This window comes from Mesoplodon bidens (assembly GCF_964165515.1).
Source record: "Mesoplodon bidens genome assembly, chromosome: 4".
Lineage (NCBI taxonomy): Eukaryota > Metazoa > Chordata > Mammalia > Artiodactyla > Ziphiidae > Mesoplodon > Mesoplodon bidens.
The window spans coordinates 148,394,852-148,413,986 of NC_138160.1; the positions used below are offsets into that span (position 1 = coordinate 148,394,852).

At 51.8% G+C, this 19,135-nt stretch overlaps 1 protein-coding gene across 2 annotated transcripts; it reads left to right on the plus strand.

Moving 5' to 3' along the window:
* The first annotated feature begins 686 nt into the window (after positions 1-686).
* Positions 687-18,277, plus strand: TICAM1 (TIR domain containing adaptor molecule 1). 2 transcript variants are annotated; one of them, XM_081233492.1, is made up of 2 exons: positions 687-834; positions 13,846-18,277. In XM_081233492.1, exon 2 carries the CDS (start codon positions 13,988-13,990, stop codon positions 16,109-16,111), a length of 2,124 nt encoding a protein of 707 aa, XP_081089618.1. In that variant the 5' UTR covers positions 687-834; positions 13,846-13,987; the 3' UTR covers positions 16,112-18,277. The 2 variants fall into 2 exon arrangements, with proteins under 2 accessions (XP_081089618.1, XP_081089617.1); XM_081233491.1 differs by having other exon boundaries at positions 687-830.
* The last annotated feature ends 858 nt before the right edge of the window (positions 18,278-19,135 follow it).

Here is a 19,135-nt window from a genome sequence, read left to right on the forward strand (position 1 = left end):
ACATCGGCAGGCGGACTCTCAACCACTGCGCCACCAGGGAAGCCCCTGAATTTTATTTTATATATATATATATATATATATATTTATTTATTTATTTATTTATTAGTTACAGGCTTTAGTTAGTTCTGCTCCCTGTGAATTTTAAAACTTCATGTTTGCATCTTCAAGATATGCCATCTTGGGAATTTCCTCGCGGTCCAGTGGTTAGGACTCTGCGCTTTCATTGCGGAGGGCTGGAGTTCAATCCCTGGTGGGGGAAATAAGATCCCAGCGAGCTGCACTGCGCGGCCAAAAAGGTATGCCATCTTGCTGTCCCTTTTCCAACCACATGGGCGTCCCCAAATCCCTCCAGGGTGGCCATGATTCCCCCCCGTCCCCCACAATTATCCCATCCCCTCTGTTCGGTGTCCTGGAAAACATTAATTACTAATTGAGATGAACTAATTTAAACGCTGTGGTTCTTTCTCACTAGACGGTGGGCTCGCGAGGGCTGTTGTAACCCTTGACCCCCGTTGTGGTCCCCAGCGCCCGGCCACCCCGGAGGTGCCCAAACGTCCCCTAAGTGGCAGCCGGCGGAGGGACAGAGGGCGTCGCTCGGGGCGTCTCAGGGACTTTCCCGGTCCCGCTGGGAAAGCGTGATCTCACCCCCTTCCTCCCTCCCCTCCGGACGCGGAAGGGGCGGTCGGAGGCCGTGCGCCTGGAGCCACCGGCGTGCCCTTCGCTCTCTGCCGTCCGCGGGCACGCCGCTAGGCCGTCCGGCCACCAGTCCCGGCCCCCAGTCCCAGCCCCGAGGACACGAGCGGCGCGGCCAGCCGCCCCCGCGATCCCTGGTAGGTGAGGAAGGGGCGAGGGCCGGCTGGGGAGGGGCAGGGGGCCCCCGCAGGCCTACAGGGGGCCCGGCTGCCCGCGCCCCTCGCCAGGGTTCGAAGGCAGCTGCCCCGCACTGGGAGCTTTGGACGTCCTTGCGTCGCGTGTTCAGTGCCCCCCGCCCCCCAATGCTCCAACTCCCCTCCCTGGCCCAAGTCCTCCCCCCAACTCTTCCCCAACACCCCGAATCCACCCCAACATGACGTACTACCTTCCAATACTGCTTTCCTCCTCCGCGTTTCTGATTTCTTCCCCAAACTGGGCGCTCTCTCTGCCCCAGCCCCGGTTCTTCCTGCCCGGTGATCGCCATCCCCCACTGCCGCTCCCCCAGCTCCTCCAGGGTCCCGAATCCCCATTTTATCCAGGGGCTTCCGTGACCCCCCCCTCCCACTGGGGAAGCGCGCTTCCCTCAGCGGGTCCCATCCATCAGCTGAGATAGGTCTCGGGGAATCTCCAACCCCCCGCTCCCCACCCCTTCCCGTGGGGAACGGGGTTGGTTGTTACCTGCCCAGGAGTCGATCCAAGTCTGCCCAGGCCGCTGGCACCACTTGGCTGAGCCCAGGACTTCTTCAGGGTACCTGTGTTCCTTTCCTCTCCTTGCGGCTGAGGCAGGGGTTTGGGGGAGGGGACACCACAGTGTGACCCAGGCAGGCTGAGGTCTGGATTCCAGAGTTTGGGGGAGGGTTGGTAGGTGCCCCAGGCTGCAGAACCTGCCTGGGCCTCTGTGTTCTCCTCCGAATAAGGGCCATTCATTCTTCAACAAACTTTTATGGAGCAACTGCTGCATGCCAGGAGACACAGTTCAGTACCCTGGGCACACAGTAGGGGCCAAATAGTGTCCTCATGGAGCCACAGGAAGCAAAAGTGTGATCTGTCACAGTAATGTGTGCCAAATGCAGAGGGCAGCTGTCCGGTACCTTGGCCAGGCTTGAGAATTCCTCAGATCCAGGCATGGGAGGGGTACTGCACATAATAGGTGCTCAGTGAATAAAGGCAGGGGCCCTGAAGCCACGCTGCCTGGTTTACATTACTGCCCCTTTACTTTCTACCTGTGTGATCCTGGGCAAGTCACCTTTCTGTGCCTCCCTTTTCTACTGGTAAACAGGCAGTCAAAATAGTCTTAACTCGCAGTGTTGTCCTTTGCTTTGCACAGTGCCCGGCACATAGTAGGTGCTCAGTAAACACTTTTTTTTTTTTTTTTTTTTTCGGTACACGGGCCTCTCACTGTTGTGGCCTCTCCCGTTGCAGAGCACAGGCTCCGGACGTGCAGGCTCAGCGGCCATGGCTCACAGGCCCAGCCGCTCCGTGGCATGTGGGATCTTCCCGGACCGGGGCACGAACCCGTGTCCCCTGCATCAGCAGGCGGACTCTCAACCACTGTGCCACCAGGGAAGCCCAAACACTTATTTATTAAAAAATATTTATTTGGCTGCCCCGAGTCTTAGTTGCAGCACGTAGAATCTTCGTTGCAGCGTGCGGGATCTTTAGCTGTGGTATGAGAACTGTTAGTTGTGGCATGCATGTGGGATCTAGTTCCCTGACCAGGGATGGAACCTGGGCCCCCTGCATTGGTAGCGTGGAGTCTTAGCCACTGGACCACCAGGGAAGTCCCCTGGAACATTTCTTAATTAGCCAAAAGGAGTGAAGTGTGCCCCTACTATGTGCCAGTCCTGGTAGGAGCCGATTAGGCTGTCTTCTTGGGGAGGAAGGATTCAAGCAGAAAACATTTATTGGGTGCCTACTGTGTGCCAGGCACTGCTCTGTCCACTCACTGATTTATTCAGCCAATAAGTATTTATTTATAAGGTATACTTATTTATTTATGTAAGTATACCTACTGTGTGCTGGTCTCCAGAGATCCTTCCTGGAGATCACCACCTGGTCTGGATCCCATCATTGCTTGCTTGAGCCAGTGGTCACCTCCATCCATGTCTCCTTCCCACCCTCTCTCCTGCCCTCACCACCCTACCCCCAAATCTGCCCTCACTGAAGTAGCCAGAGGGCACCTGTGAGCACCTGAGTTAGGTCCCCTCCCAGCTCTGCATGCAGCTCCCCAGGGCTCCCTCCTCCTTCTCACAAGGCCCTGCCCGACCTACCCCATCCCCGACCTGCCCTCCCCTCCTCCCTCTCTCCCCCTCGCTCACTCTGCTCCAGACACGTGGGCCTCCTCGCTGTTCCTCCAACACATCAGGTCCAGTCCCACCCCAGGACCTTTGCACATGCTGTGCCCACTTCCTGAAACTCTCTTCCCCCAGATCTGCACCTGAGTTGCTCCCTCACCTCCTTCAGGTCTCAGCTCCCGTGTGTCACTTCCTCCCAGAGGTCTCCCTTGATCTCCAGTTCTCGGCAGCCTTTCCCCGAGTCCTTGCCTTCCTCCCCCACCCTGGCTCATTTTCTTGATAGCTCTTTCCGTTCTCTGCAATGAACTACTTTCTCATTCATCCCGGGTCTCCCCCAACTAGACTGTGAGCTCCAAGATGGCCGGAGGTCTGCAGCAGCACCTACAATAGCTCTTGGCACACAGTAGGTGCTCAATTAATATTCTCTCTGTGTGTGAAGAGATTGCTCAAGAGTGTAGACAGGAGAGGAGAGGGTAGGCAAATTCCAGATTTGGTGAACAAATAAAAAAGAAGAGAAAAAAGGAACTCTGCCAGTATTTATTTCTGATTTGTACAGATTCTTATATTGTTATTCTGAACTCTCGCTCAGGACGAGGGCCACTCTCCTGCTGGTTTTACACACGAGGAAACTGAGGCTGAGAAAACAGGCTCCACCAGCTGGCAGGTGGCAGAGCCGGGTCCCTCACCCCGGTGGGTGCTCCCCCACCCCCACCCCGCTGTCCCGAGCACCCACTATCAGGTGCAGAGTGGACTTTGCCCTGGAGGCTGTGGAAGTTGGGTAGAATGAAAGCCAGGTTTCTGGAAGGTTGGGGTGGCTGCTGGGCAGGGCAGATGGAGTGGACGGGGGACATGCCAGGGCACAGTGTCTGGGGAGGGGGCGCTGCGTCGGGGCTCAGGCTAGCGGGCCAGGAGATGGAGGAGAAACACAGTGTGACTTTAGGCAATTTGCCAGGAGTGCAGGCAGGGGAGGGCCTGCCTGGCTGATTCTTTTTTTCTTTTAATATTTGTTTACGTGGCTGCGGTGGGTCTCAGCTGCGGCACGCAGGATCTTTAGTTGCGGCACGCGGATCTAGTTCCCTGACCAGGGATAGAACCCGGGCCCCCTGCATTGGGAGCGTTTTTAATTTGTTTGTTTGTTTGTTTGTTTATTTATGGCTGCATTGGGTCTTTGTTGCCGCGCGTGGGCTTTCTCTAGTTGCGGTGAGCAGGGGCTACTCTTTGTTGCGGTGCGCGGGCTTCTTATCGCGGTGGCTTCTTTTGTTGCAGAGCACGGGCTCTCGGTACATAGGCTGAGCTGCTCTGCGGTATGTGGGTTCTTCCCGGACCAGGGCTCGAACCCGTGTCCCCTGCATCGGCAGGCGGATTCTTAACCACTGCGCCACCTGGGAATTCCCCGGGAGTGTACAGTCTTATCCACTGGACCACCACGGAAGTCCCTGCTTGGCTGATTCTGAGTCTGGCTGTGAGCTTTTCCACAAGCCCAGCCCTGAGCCTCTGCTGCGGGGGCCTCCAGCTCGGGTGCTGCTGGGGGCAGACAGCTGTCAGGTACCCTAAGGCTCACGGCGCACCGAGGGTGCGCTAGGCACTGCTCTGTGCCATTTCTACACGGATTAACTTATTCGACCTATGGCGGTCCTCGCAGGAAGAGCTCATCCTCGTACCCAGTCCACAAAGGAGGAGACTGAGGCACCAATGTGCTTGTGGCCTGTCCAAGGTCACAGCTGGGAAGCCATACAGCTGAGATTTGAACCCCAAGCGCATGCTCCCACCCACTGCTCTCTTGCCCTGGAGCTGACTCATTTTGGGTGGGTGTCCCATAAAGGGGGCAGGCTGTGACCAAGGGCAGGACAAGGGCAGCTGCCACTCTGTTCTTGCTGACCGTCTGGATTCCAAGAGAACCCAGAACACCAGAGTTTCACACAGCACCTCCTCTGTTCAGCGTTGGCAGCTAATTCAAATTTTCTTCTCACACTGCTGCCCGTGGTGTAGTTGCAGGAGTTGGTGAACTTTTCTTCCTTTTAACATTTTATTGACCTAGAACCTGAATTCAGAATAGGACACAGATCCTAAGTACTGAACTTGAATTTTCAGAGTGAACAGTGCGTGATGCAGAACTTAATGTCTGGCCCCATTCATGCCCCGTCCTTCACACTTTATCAGGTGTGCCCTTTATTCGTTAAAAATTGGAGGGTGCATGTCACCACGTGATTGATTTTCTCTCTTTTTTTTATTGGAGTATAGTTACTTTACAATGTTATGTTAGTTTCTGCTGTGCAGCAAAGTGAATCAGCTCTACATATACATATACCCCCTCCTTTTTGGATTTCCTTCCCGTTTAGGCCATCACAGAGCACTGAGTAGAGTTTCCTGTGCTATACAGTAGGTTCTCATTACTTACGTTTTTTTTTTTTAACTTTTTTTTTTTGGCTGGAATGCGTGGCATGCGGGATCTTAGTTCCCTGACCAGGGATTGAACCCGGGCCCCCTGCAGTAGGAGCATGGAGTCAACCACTGGACCACCAGGGAAGTCCCCTTTGTTATCTATTTTATACACAGTAGTGTATATATGTCAGTCCCAATCTCCCAATTTATCCCACCTGCCCTGCCCCCCTTGGTGGCCATACGTTTATTCTCTACACCTGTGTCTCTATTTCTGCTTTGCAAATAGGTTCATCTGTATCATTTTTTCTAGATTCCACATATATGTGTTAATATACATGTGTCTTTGTCTCTCTGACTTACCTCACTCTGTATGACAGTCTCTAGGTCCATCTATCTTTTTTTTTTAATTAATTTTTATTGGAGTATAGTTGATTTACAATGTTGTGTTAGTTTCTGCTGTACAGCAAAGTGAGTCAGTTATACATATACATATATCCACTCTTTTTTCAGATTCTGTTCCCATATGGGTCATTACAGAGTACTGAGTAGAGTTCCCAGTGATTTTTTTCTTTTTAAGTTACTATACATGCAGCTGTTCCCAGGAGCCACTGACAGGTGGAAAGAACAGTTGATCTGAGAGTCATTGCTGTAGAGGGAGATATCTGATACTTCAAGGAGTTCTGATATTTCAGTAAGTTTTGGCTGACTTGTGGTCCCACCTGATCGTCATAGTTTTTATCCCATTTTGTTGCCGACAGCAAGCTCACATCAGAGATAGGAGAAACTATACACTTTGCCTTTCTCTTTTTTTAAAAAAAATTAATTTATTTTATTTTTATTATTTATTGTTTGGCTGCATTGGGTCTTCGTTGCTGCGCGGGCTTTCTCTAGTTGCGGCGAGTGGGGGCTACTCTTTGTTGCAGTGCATGGGCTTCTCACTGCAGTGGCTTCTCTTGTTGCGGAGCACGGGCTCTAGGCTCATGGGCTCTAGAGTGCAGGCTCAGTAGTTGTGGTGCATGGGCTTAGTTGCTCCACGGCATGTGGGATCTTCCCGGAACAGGGCTCGAACCTGTGTCCCCTGCATTGGCAGGTGGATTCTGAACAGCTGTGCCTCCAGGGAAGCCCCACTTTGCCTTCTCTTACTGCTCACTTGTGCCTGCATTATGGCAACAACGTCTGTCCTCCACTTTCTTCCAGTAGTCTGACCATGAGCTCATTTCAGGGGCTGTTTCAATTAAAACTAGATAAGTCTGTTTCTCAGGCCATATAACCAGGTCCATGTAAGCTGGAATCTCTGACGATACACTTTGGAGACCACAGGCTCAGTGGGTTCTAGGGCCAGGCAGCTTGGCTTCCAATCCAGCTGTGGCATTTACATACCTTTTCTCGACTAATTCTTCAAGATCTGGTGTGTATTTTTTCAGATCTCAATTCAGATGCTACATTTTTAACATTTTAAGTGAAATCTGATCCTACGAAAACAAAGTTGGGTCATTTTTTTTAAAGAGGAGATAATAGTACTTACAGAATTTATTTTTTAATACATACAATTATATAAATGCATTGTATTTTACACACGGTAAAGCCTTGATAATTATTTTTTTAAATATCTATTTATTTATTTATTTGGTTGCACCGGGTCTTAGTTGTGGAAGGTGGGCTCCTTAGTTGCGGCATGCGAACTCTTAGTTGCGGCATGCATGTGGGATCTAGTTCCCTGATCAGGGATCGAACCTGGGCCTCCTGCATTGGGAGCGTGGAGACTTATCCACTGTGCCACCAGGGAAGTCCCCAAAGTTGGGTTTAATTGGGGAACATTTTTTTTTACACTGCCCCAGTTTTTCCATTTTAATGAACTAAATATGAATAAAATTTAATATTTACTTTCTCCCCGGTAGCTGTAGCCACATTTCCAGTACTCAGTAGCCACATGGAGCTGGGGCTGCCATAACAAAGTCCCACAGGCTGGGGGGCTTAAAAACCAGAAATTTATCGCCTGACAGTCTGGAGGCTGGAAGTCCAAGATCAAAGTGTCGGCAGGGTTGGTTCCTTCTGAGGCCTCTCTCCTTGGCTTGCAGACAGCTGTCTTCTCCCTGTGTCCTCACATGATCCTCCCTCTGTGGGTGTCTGTGTCCTAGTCTCCCCTTCTTATAAGGACACCAGTCTTATTGGATTAGGACTCCATCCTTATGACCTCATTTTAACTTGATTACCTCTGTAAAGACCACATCTCCAAATGTAGTCACATCTTGAGGTCCTGGGGGTTAGGGTTTTAACATCTGAACTTGGTGAGGGGGGAACCTAGTTCAACCAATAACAGCCAGTTATCCCCCGTAATAATTATATGGGCTGGAGAGACAGGCATCTGGTCTTAGGGTTACAAACATTGGTGCCATGGGGCTGTTCTGCCCATCGTTAGCTGTGCAATCTAAGTTTGCCCCTCTATGGAATGGGGGCAAAAAAAATCATATGCCTGTTTCGTAGCCCAGTTGTTGGCAAACTTTTCTCTGGAAAGGACCAGAGAGTGAATATTTTCATCTTTATGGGCTACATGGTGTCTGTTGCAGCTACTCAGCTCTGCCATTGTAGCCTCAAAGCAGCCATGGATCCTGTGTAAATGAGTGAGCATGTCTGTGTTCCAAGAAAATTTTATTTACTAAAACAGCCCATGGGCCATACTTTGTGACCCCTTCCTAGGGAGTTGTGCACAGTGTCATCAGGGCAGGCTTGACCAAAAATTTGAAGGAAGGTAGGGAGTGAGCTGTGGGGATACATGGGGGAAACAGTGTTCCAGGCAGAAGGAGCAGCCAGTGCAAAGGCCCTGAGGCAGGACTGTGCCTGGCAAGTTTGAAGGATAGCAGGAAGGCCAGTGGGGCAATTAAGAGATATGATATACTAGGTTGTAATATTATATATACATATACCCACTTTGTTGCCGTAAGTTGCCATATGTTGATATTTGTTTTTGAAAGAAGCAAAAAAGTTTATGAGAAGAAAAAAGGAACTCTTCTCTGCCATAATATATGGCTCATATTTAGTCTTTCTTTATGGAAAAATAATTCAGGAGCTAAGGAAGCACTTAAGCAATAATGATCTTCCTTCTTTTTTGGGGAGGACTGTCAGCTCCAAGAGGGAAGAGTATTCCTGTTTTATTCTTCTCTCTGTCCTGATACATTCAGTGTCCAATACATGGCAGATGCTGGAAAATTACTTCTTGAATGAATGAATGAATGCTGTGTATGTATAACTTTCGCCTCTTCACACACTTTATTTATTATTTGCAACAAATATGTTCAGAGTTTTTACTCTGCGGATGGCACATTGGCTTGCTTTTTTTTTTTTTCTTTTAGGCTCACAAGGTCTCTTTAAAATATTTGAATCGATTGCTAACTTGACACAACTGAGCAGATTCCTGAAAATCTGAGTTTCTGGCTTCTCTTGAGAAGTTAGCAGATGTGGTCCCACTGAGCCCATTTTCCTTCTCGGCAACACACATGAGGCAAGACCATGGCATTTAGACAGGTCGAGGTGGTTCTAGGTTTTCAGGTAAAAGCCCAAGTGCCCCCCTTTCCCCCTACTCAGGCCCACAAGTTCCTGCACGACCTGCCCCGTCCCCTCCCTGCCCTCCCTTCCTCCCTCTCTCCCCCTCACTCACTCTGCTCCAGACACACAGGGCCTTCTCGCTGTTCCTCCAACATACCAGGCATGGTCCTGCCCCAGGGCCTTTGCACGGGCTGTTTCCTCTGCCTGGATCTTTCTTCCTTCAGATGTCCCCACTCTCTCCCCATGTTTATGTCCTGTCGAAATCTCTCTTCTCATCAAGACCTTCCTAAACTATGTTGTTTAAAACTGCACACAGGGACTTCCCTGGTGGCACAGTGGCTGGGACTACACACTCCCAGTGCAGGGGGCCCGGGGTTCCATCCCTGGTCAGGGAACTAGATCCCACATGCATGCCACAACTGGAAGTTCGCGTGCCACAACTGAGGAGCCCACGTGCCGTAACTAAGACCTGGCACAACCAAATAAACAAAACAAAACCAAAAAACCCAAAAACTGCACCCCTCTCCCCCATTCTTGGAGTTTATGATTCTCCTTCCCTCGTTTCTCCACGGCATTTATACTGTGATATATCATGAATTTCACTATGTATCCGCCAATCATTTGTCTCCCCATACTAGGAAGTCAGCTCCATTTTAGGGTCTCTGCTATTTCCCCGTCCCTATCAGCATTTCAATATGTCAGGCCGCTTTCAATTTCGAAACAGCCAGACAGCCGCTCATCTCCTTGCGTCCTTTCTCCCCCGGCCCCGCACCACCACCCCCGTCCCGCCTCTCTCTCTCTGACACTTCTCAGCCACTTCTCTTTTGCTCACTCTGCTCGGTCACATCCCTGTCACACCTCTGGAACCATCGACCTTGGTCCTGGGCCATTTGACATCCGCTCAGAATGAATTTAAAAAAAAAAAAGAAAGCTGAGTCATTTATACAGTGACGTCTGTGATTTATCAGCAAAGGGGGTTGATGGATGAATCAGCTCTTCATCTAGACCAGGCATCCTCAACGTCAGCGCTTAGCAACATCTGGGGCTCGGTCATTCTCTTGAAGGGCTGTCCTGGGCACTGTGGGATGTTGAGCTGCATCCTGGCCCCCACCCACTCAATGCCAGGAGCACTTTTCCACGCAGTCGTGACAACAGAAATGTCCCCAGATGTCGCCATGTGTCCCCTGAGGGGATAGAGTTGTCCCTGGTGCAGATGCACTGTTCTTGGCTCGGGAGTGGGGCAGGTCCCAACGTGGGCACCAGCGGGTTTCAGGCAGTAGGCCTAGCTGAGGGGCAGAGAAAGTGTTCTCGGCCTCCTGGACTGGACGTGAGGCTATGCTTTTTCCAAGTCTGAATGTGACGTAAATTGAGCGCCTGGGGATTTAAATTTGGGGGTTTGGGACACTCTCCATAGTGTCTTTGTTCTGTGTCCTTGGGAAAGACCTTTTCTCTGTGTGTGTTTTCTTTCTTTCTTCTAAATTTTTATTGGAGTATACTTGATTTACAATATTGTGTTACTTTCTGCTGTACAGCAAAGTGAATCAGTTATACATATACATATATCCACTCTTTTTAAGATTCTTTCCCCATATAGGTCATTACAGAGTGTTGAGTAGAGTTCCCTGTGCTATACAGTAGGTCCTGATTAGTTACCTATTTTATATATAATAGTGTGTATATGTCAATCCCAGTATCCCAATTTATCCCTCCCTGCCTTTCCCCCCGATAACCATAAGATTGTTTTCTACATCTGTAACTCTATTTCTGTTTTGTAAATAAGTTCATTTGTACCATTTTTTTAGATTCCATGTATAAGTGATATGATATGGTATTTGTCCTTCTATGTCTGACTTACTTCACTCAGTATGACAATCTCTGGGTCCATCCATGTTGCTGCAGATGGCATTATTTCATTCTTTTTTATGGCTGAGTAATAGTCCATTATATATATATGTACCACATCTTTATCCATTTTTCTGTTGATGGACATTTAGGTTGCTTCCGTGTCCTGGCTATTGTAAGCAGTGCTGCAATGAATATTGGGGTGCATGTGTCTTTTCAAATTATGGTTTTCTCCAGGTATATGCTCAGGAGTGGAATTGCTGGATCACATGGTAGCTCTCTTTTTAGTTTTTAAGGAACGTCCATACTGTTCTCCATAGTGGCTGTACCAGTTTACATTCCCACCAACAGTGTAGGGGGGTTCCCTTCTTCTCCACACCTTCTCCAGCATTTACTGTTTGTAGATTTTTGTGTGTGTGTGTTACGCGGGCCTCTCACTGCTGCGGCCTCTCCTATTGTGGAGCACAGGCTCCAGACGTGCAGGCTCAGCAGCCATGGCTCACGGGCCCAGCCGCTCCGTGGCATGTGGGATCCTCCCGGACCGGGGCACAAACCCGCGTCCCCTGCATCGGCAGGCGGACTCTCAACCACTGCGCCACCAGGGAAGCCCCTCTTTGTAGATTTTTTGATGATGGCCATTCTGACTGGTGTGAGGTGATACTTCATTGTAGTTTTGATTTGCATTTCTCTAGTAATTAGTGATGTTGAACATCTTTTCATGTGCTTTTTGGCCATCTGTATGTTTTCTTTGGAGAAATGTCTATTTAGATCTTCTGCCCATTTTTTTGATTGGATTGTTTTTTTTTGTTATTGAGCTGCATGAGCTGTTTGTATATTTTGGAGATTAATCCCTTGTGGGTTGCTTCGTTTGCAAATATTTTCTCCTATTCTGTGGGCTGTCTTTTCGTTTTGTTTATGGTTTCCTTTGCTGTGCAAAAGCTTTTGAGTTTAATTAGGTCCCATATTTTTATTTTTGTTTTTATTTTCATTACTCTAGGAAGTGGGTCAAAAAAGATCTTGCTGCAGTTTATGTCAAAGAGTGTTCTGCCTGTGTTTTCCTCTAAGAGTTTTATAGTGTGCGGCCTTACATTTAGGTCTTTAACCATTTTGAGTTTATATTATTTTATTTTTTTAAGGGATTGGGTTTTTTTGTTTGTTTGTTTTAATTTAGTTAGTTATTTTTGGCTGTGTTGGGTCTTTGTTCCTGCACGCGGGCTTTCACTAGTTGTGGTGAGCAGGGGCTACTCTTCATTGTGGTGCGTGGGCTTCTCATTGTGGCGGCTTCTCTTGTTGCAGAGCACAGGCTCTAGGCGCGCGGGCTTCAGTAGTTGTGGCACACAGGCTCAGTAGTTGTGGCTCATGGGCCCTAGAGGTCAGGCTCAGTAGTTGTGGCGCACGGGCTTACTTGCCCCGCGGCATGTGGGATCTTCCTGGACCAGGGCTCGAAGCCGTGTCCCCTGCATTGGCAGGCGGATTCTTAACCACTGTGCTACCAGAGAAGCCCTGTGCCTGTTTTCTTATCAACAGTATTGGAAGGAAATATTGCTGGCCCCATTCATACATTGATTCATTCATTCAACAAGTATTTGTTAGGTACCTGTTGTGTGGTTCCACAAACCCTCACCCTTTGATGCCCGTGGTGACTGGGAGGCAGACAGATGTGGAAGGTTTAACACACAGGAAAAGGTCACCCAGTGGCCAATTCTGTTGTGGGGGGACATGGAGAGACAGACTGGGATAGAGAACCGGGGTGGTCATGGAGGGCTCCCTGAGGTTGCACCATTGTACCTGGGGGCTAAGGATGAGCTTCAGGTCACCCAGGCAAAGGTCTGGGGTAAGGTGCTCCAAGCAGAGGGGACAGTGCATGCAAAGATCCTGAAGTGGGAACCAGCTTGGCATTTTTCAAGAAATGGAGAGAAGAGGAAAGAGCCTCCAAAGGGCTTAGCAGCAGTGTTAGGCATAGATCTGGCCCTTGGTCATGGTTAACTCATCATAGTAATAATGCAACCTGTATCAGTTAGCTATTGCTGTGGAACAAATTACCCCAGAACTTCGTGGCTTCAAAACAACAAATATTTATTATCTCATATAGTTTCTGAATATCAGGAATCTGGTGGCAGATGAGCTGGGCGGCTCTGGCTCTAGGTCTCTGATGAGGCGCTGTCTGCTGGGGCTGCCTCATCTGAAGGCTTAACTGGGGCTGGAGTCTGAGATTGGCGCCCCCATGTGGCTGGAGGTGGGAAGCCTCAGTTCCTCCCCTGGTGGGCCTTTCCATAGGGCCACTCACATCATTGTTTACCTCCGAGAGAGTGACAGAGAGAGTGACTAAGAAGGAAGCCAGTGTCTTTTATAACCTAATGTCACAGATGACACCCTATCACTTCTGCCATATTCTATCGATCTCACAGAACTCTGGGACAACATTGGAAGGACCACCCAAGGCTTGAATACCAGGATGTGGGGTCACTGGGGGCTATCTAGGAGGCTGACCCTTCCTGAGTGACTTCCAGTCATTGGGCTCAGAGCTTTCCATACGTTAACGCAACTCAGCTCCCTGAAACAATCCCATAAGTGGGCTTATTATCATCCTAATAGGCAGTATAGTCTTGTAGTTATGCACATAGCCTCAGCCTCTAGAGCCAGACAGCTTGGGCTCAAATCCCAGCTCTGGGAATTCCCTGGTGGTCCAGTGGTTAGGACTCCATGCTTCCACTGCAGGGGGTGCAGGTTTGATCCCTGGTTGGGGAACTAAGATCCCGCATGCCTTTTGGACAAAACAAACAAACAAACAAATCCCAGATCTGTCACCGGCTGTGTGACTTGGGGCAAATGACTTCACTTCTCTGGCTCACCTTCTTCCTCTGTGAATGGGGAAAATAGCAGCAGCTACCCGCTGGGTGACACCAGGCAGATGCCTCTGCTGTCCTCTTGCAGAGGAGGAGAGGGAAGGTGGGGGAGGTAAGAAGTCTTGCCCAAGGTCAAGGTCTGGTGATAGGTCTGGTGGGTTTTGAAGGCATGGGGGGGGGTGCGTTGTCTGGGCCGCCTCCCAGAGCCCCCTTTCTGGTGATAACCATGTCTTTCTGCTTCACAGGTCTGCTCTGCAGCCCCCAGGGGACCTAGTACCCGTGAGCAGGTAGGGACACCGGGCCTGCAGCGCAGGGGGGCGGCGTGTGGAACATGACTCCATCACCCAGTGCTTCTCCCGCCGCCGGAGGCCACACCCACCTGCGCCCATGGCCAGCACAGGGCCGTCGCTTTCTGGCGCCTTTGACATTCTAGGCGCGGCGGGCCAGGATAAGCTCTTGTATCTTAAGCACAAGCTGAAGACCCTGCGGCCAGGCTGCCGTGGGGCGGACCTCCTGCATGCCATGGTGCTCCTAAAGCTGGGCCAGGAGACCGAGGCCAGGATCTCCCTGGAGGCGCTGAAGGCGGACGCTGTGGCGAAGCTGGTGGCCCGCCAGTGGGCTGGTGTGGACAGCACTGAGGCCCCAGAGGAGCCCCCAGACGTGTCCCGGGCCGTTGCCAGGGTGTACCACCTTCTTGCCGAGGAGAGGCTGTGTCCAGCGCCAATGCGGGAGGAGGCCTACCGGGCAGCCGTCCGTGCTTTCAGGTCCAGGGACGACCCCCAGCTGGGGGAGCTCCAGGAAGAGGCCCGAGACCGGTGCGGATGGGACGTCCTTAGGGACCTGGGGGCCATCCAAACTCTCCACTCCGATCTGGGGTGCCTCCTGCCGTCCTCGGCATCACCCTCCGGGACCCGCAGCGATCCACGGCCCATCGAGGACCTTTCGGACTGGAGCAGAGGGCATTCCCTGAGATCCACCGGCAGCCCAGCCTCTCTGGCCAGCAACTTGGAAATTAGCCAGTCGCCCACCGTGGCCCTCCTCAGCAGTCACCACAGCCCCCACGGGCCCAGCAAGCTGTGTGACAAGCCCCGGGCCAGCCCGGTGCCCGAGCCTGCCCCTATGGGCTGCCAGGAGCCCGAGGAGATGACCTGGCCCCCATCAGTGGAGGCTGCCAGGTCCCCGGTGCGGCCAAACAGCCCAGCCCCCAGGCTTCCCGAGGCGGCCGCAGATGCATGCCCCGCCAGCCCGCACGACCCCCCGGAAGCTCCGAAAACCAGCAGTCACTACTCGGTGGAGTGCACGGATGTGCCAGCAGCTCCCAAATCTCTCCCCTCGCCTTCCAGAAACGCCTGCCCTGTCGCGGATCAGACGCCAATCCAACTTTCAGAGGAAGACACCACTTACCCGGCGGCTCGGCCACGCCCACCGACTCCATCGGCCCCCAAAACGTCCCCTCCCTCTTCGTCTCCATCGACTCCTCCTAAGGTTCACCCTACCATCTCAAAGCCGGGGCCCCCTCCTCCTGAGCTGGAGTCGCAGGAGCAGAAGTTCTATAACTTTGTGGTGCTGCACGCTGGCGCGGACGAGCACATCGCGCTGCGGGTGCGCGAGAGGCTGGAGGCCCTGGGCGTGAGCGACGGCGCCACCTTCTGCGAAGATTTCCAGGTGCCAGGGCGCGGCGAGCTGCACTGCCTGCAGGACGCCTTAGACCACTCGGCCTTCACCATCCTGTTGCTCACCTCCAACTTCGACTGCCGGCTGAGCCAGCACCAGGCGAACCAGTCTCTGATGAGCAGCCTCACGCGGCACGGGTGGCAGGATTGCGTGATCCCCTTCCTGCCCCTGGAGAGTTCCCAGACCCAGCTCAGCCCCAGCACGTCCAGCCTGCTCACCGGCCTGGTGTGGCTGGACGAGCACTCCCCGATCTTCGCCAGGAAGGTGGCCAACACCTTCAAGTCCCAGAAGCTGCGGGCCCGCAAGGCCAAGTGGAGGAAGGAACAGGATGTCCGGGCCCTGCAGGAGAAGAGCCAACACCTGGAGGGTGAGCGGCAGCAGGCAGCGGCGTGGGGTGCCGCGCACTCAGCTTGCCTCCATAACTACCAGTCCTACCAGAAGCAGATGGAGAAGCTCCAGGTAGCTTTCGAGAGCTACATGCCATTTGGGACTCAACCGCCTTCTGTGCTTCAGGTGCCCTTTGGGGGACCGGGGCCCCTCGGAGCCCCACCACCACCCTTTCCCACCTGGGCGGGCCATCAGCCGCCGCCCCTCCCTCCTTGGCTGGCGGGCATGCCCCCACCGGCCTTCCCGCAGCCCCCAGTGGCTTTCCCGCAGCCCCAGGCCTTCCCGCAGCCCGCGGACTTCCCACAGACTTCACCCGGGCACTCTCAGAACCCTGGCCTGCAGCCCCTCATCATACATCATGCACAGATGGTACAACTGGGACTCAACAACCACATGTGGAACCAGAGAGGGACGCAGGCGCCCGAGGACAAGACGCCAGAAACGAAATGACCAAGTGACTGGACCTGATGGCCTCGGCCTTGATTCCCCATCTCCAGGGGTCAGTGGAACATGGGGTCATTTGCTACTTTCAGGACACTGCCGGGAAAATTGACCCCATGACTTTCTGGCCCTCGAGGTAGCCAGAATTGGATGTGTTTACAAATTCTCAGTCAATCCCTCCCTCTGGACCGTGGTGGTGGGGAATGGGTTGGGGGTATGGGTATGGTGTTTTAATTGTAATAAGTATTTATTGAATGCTTTGACAGCGCCATTGTCCTCTGGGAGACCTCTGCCTGGCCATTTGTCAGGATAAAAATGTGGCTGCTATTGCCATAAAAGGGACAGGAACCAAAAGTTGTGCATGTTTGCTTTCATTTCATTGGTCAGGATATAGTCATATGGTCCATCTCCGGCTGCACGGGAAGCTGTGAAATGTAGTCTTCTGATGGGTCACGTGCTTTGCCAGAAGTGTTGGTTCTAATGCCAGAGAAGGTGGACAGAAAAGACATTGTGAGTACATTTAGCTGTTTCTGTTGCAGCCCTTTTTGGGGGAAGCAGGGGTCTGCTTTGATGCTCCCACCAATGCTGGGCTCTGATCACACTGTAATCTTCAGCAAGTGCCTTCACCTCTCTGAGCCTCTGCTTTCTTATCTGAGAAATGGGTTTATGAGGCCATTGTTCCAAGGTCATCAGCAGATCGTGTGAGATAACAGTGAAATACCAGGGACAGTGTAAGTGCTCATTAACTTTGTGCCCGGTATGAAGGGGATTAATCTTTTTCAGGGTCTCAGACCTTTTGAGAATAAGAATAGAATTAATATTTGTTGAGCACTCACAATTTATCCATCTTGGAGGCTTTAAATCTAAACCTTTTTAAATTTTTGGACTCACTACACGGTATGCGGAATCTCCCTGACCAGGGATCTCCCCGACCAGGGAATCGAACCTGCGTCTCCTGCAGTGGAAGCGCAGTCTTAACCACTGGACCACCAGGGAAGTCCCATCTAAACGTCTTCTAATCCTCAAAAATGACCCCCCCACACGGTAGAAGCTACTGTTGCTGCTCCCCATTTTACAGATGGGGAAAACCGAGGCAGAGAGAGGTGAATTCTGGTCCCCAAAGTCACACAGATCGGAAGTGGAGAGATTGCAGTGAAGTAGTCGGATTTCCAAGGGAGGGAATGAAAGCCAGCCCAGGAAGGACGTACGTGGGCCAGGTGAGCCAGGAAGCTGCAGGCCTCCTCTCGCCCAACATCGTGATTTGAACACTGACTTAGCATGTCCTTTCCTCCTCCACCAGCCACCCCAAAGGGCGGGCCTGGTGTGAGTCACCCAGACTGTCACGCACCACTTACTATTTTAGTCGCTGACTCAGATTTTGTCGAAGGTCTGCTTCCGGCTTCCCTGCCATGACATGAAACTTGGGGAGATTGGATTCTCCGGGTGGGGTTGTGGAAACAGACAGTTTCTTTTCTTTTCTTTTTGGCCGCTCTGGTGTGGCTTGCAGGATCTTATCTCCCCGACCGGGGAACGAACCTGGGCCACGGCAGTGAAAACGCTGAATTCCCAGGGAATTCCCAAACAGACGGTTTCGGGTCACTAAGGCTAGAGTCAGCTGCAGTTAACAGGCCAGTTTTGCAGTTGACCAATATTTATTGAGCTCCTAGTGTGTGCCAGGATTGTCCCAGACACTGGGGTGCAGTGGGCGCGAAGACAGATGTGAACCATCCCCTGCTCTCTTTTCAATCGCAGGTAGAGGCGGAAGGAAGGGAGTGGTGAATGAATCACCAAATGAGGAAGCAAGATAATTTCAGAAACTGAGGAGACTTCAGAAGAAATAAACTGGGCATGCATGGTGATGGGGGTGCCTCAGGAGGAAGAACTTTGGCCCAGGTGACCAGGAAGGCCTCTCTGAGGAGGTGGCATTAGAGCCAAGACCTGGAGAAAGAGCTTGGGAAGGAAGGGTTAGATCTTCTGGGCAGAGGAAACAGGCAGTGCAAAGGCCCTGGGGCAGGACCGTGCCTGCGTTGTTGCATGAACAGCAAGGATGGGCAGAGTGAGTGAGGAGGAGAGAGGGTGGTGAGGACCGGGAGGGGATGGAGCAGTTCATGCAGGACCTTGTGGGTCTCAGGGAGGACTTGGGCTTTTACCCCCAGGGAGGTGGGACCATGGAGAGCTGTGGGCAGAGGAGGGGCAGGGCCTGACTCAGGTGTTCATGGGCTACCCCTGGCTGGGGTGGGGAGGGCAGACTGGGGAGCAAGGGTGGAAGCTGGGGGCCCAGAGGGGACTGGTCCAGGCCAGTGAGGATGGGGGCTGGACCAGGTGGAGGCAGAGGAGGGAGAAGTGGGCCCATTCAGAATGTGAGCCCCTATTTCATCCCTGAGATGTTGTGAGTCGCAAGTCACAGCCCTTTTCCAGGCCTCATCTTTCTCACCTGTACCATGGACATAGTGACCTCCAGTCTGGAACTCCAGTACCTACATGTCCCTGTGTCAACCCAGTATATTTATCTATTTTTATAAATTTATTTATTTTTAATTTTTGGCTGCATTGGGTCTTCGTTGCTGAGCATGGGTTTTCTCTAGTTGCGGCGAGCGGGAGCTACTCTTCGTTGCGGTGCACAGGCTTCTCATTGTGGTGGCTTCTCTTGTTGCAGAGCATAGGCTCTAGGCGTTCAGTAGTTGTGGCTCGTGAGCTCTAGAGCACAGGCTCAGTAATTGTGGCGCACGGGCTTAGTTGCTCCACGGCATGTGGGATCTTCCTGGACCAGGGTTCAAACCCGTGTCCCCTGCATTGGCAGGCGTATTCTTTCTTAACCACTGTACCACCAGAGAAGTCCCCAACTCCGTATATTTAAAGGATGATCATTTTGAAATCCCTGGGCTGAGGGCTTTACGTGCTGGATGAACACATTTAATCCTCTCAACAGCCCCAGGAGCTAGAAACAATGTTCCCAATTTACAGATGAGGAAACTGAGGCCAGGAGGGGTGACGTCATTTATCCAAGGTCACACAGCTTATAAGTAGCATTCT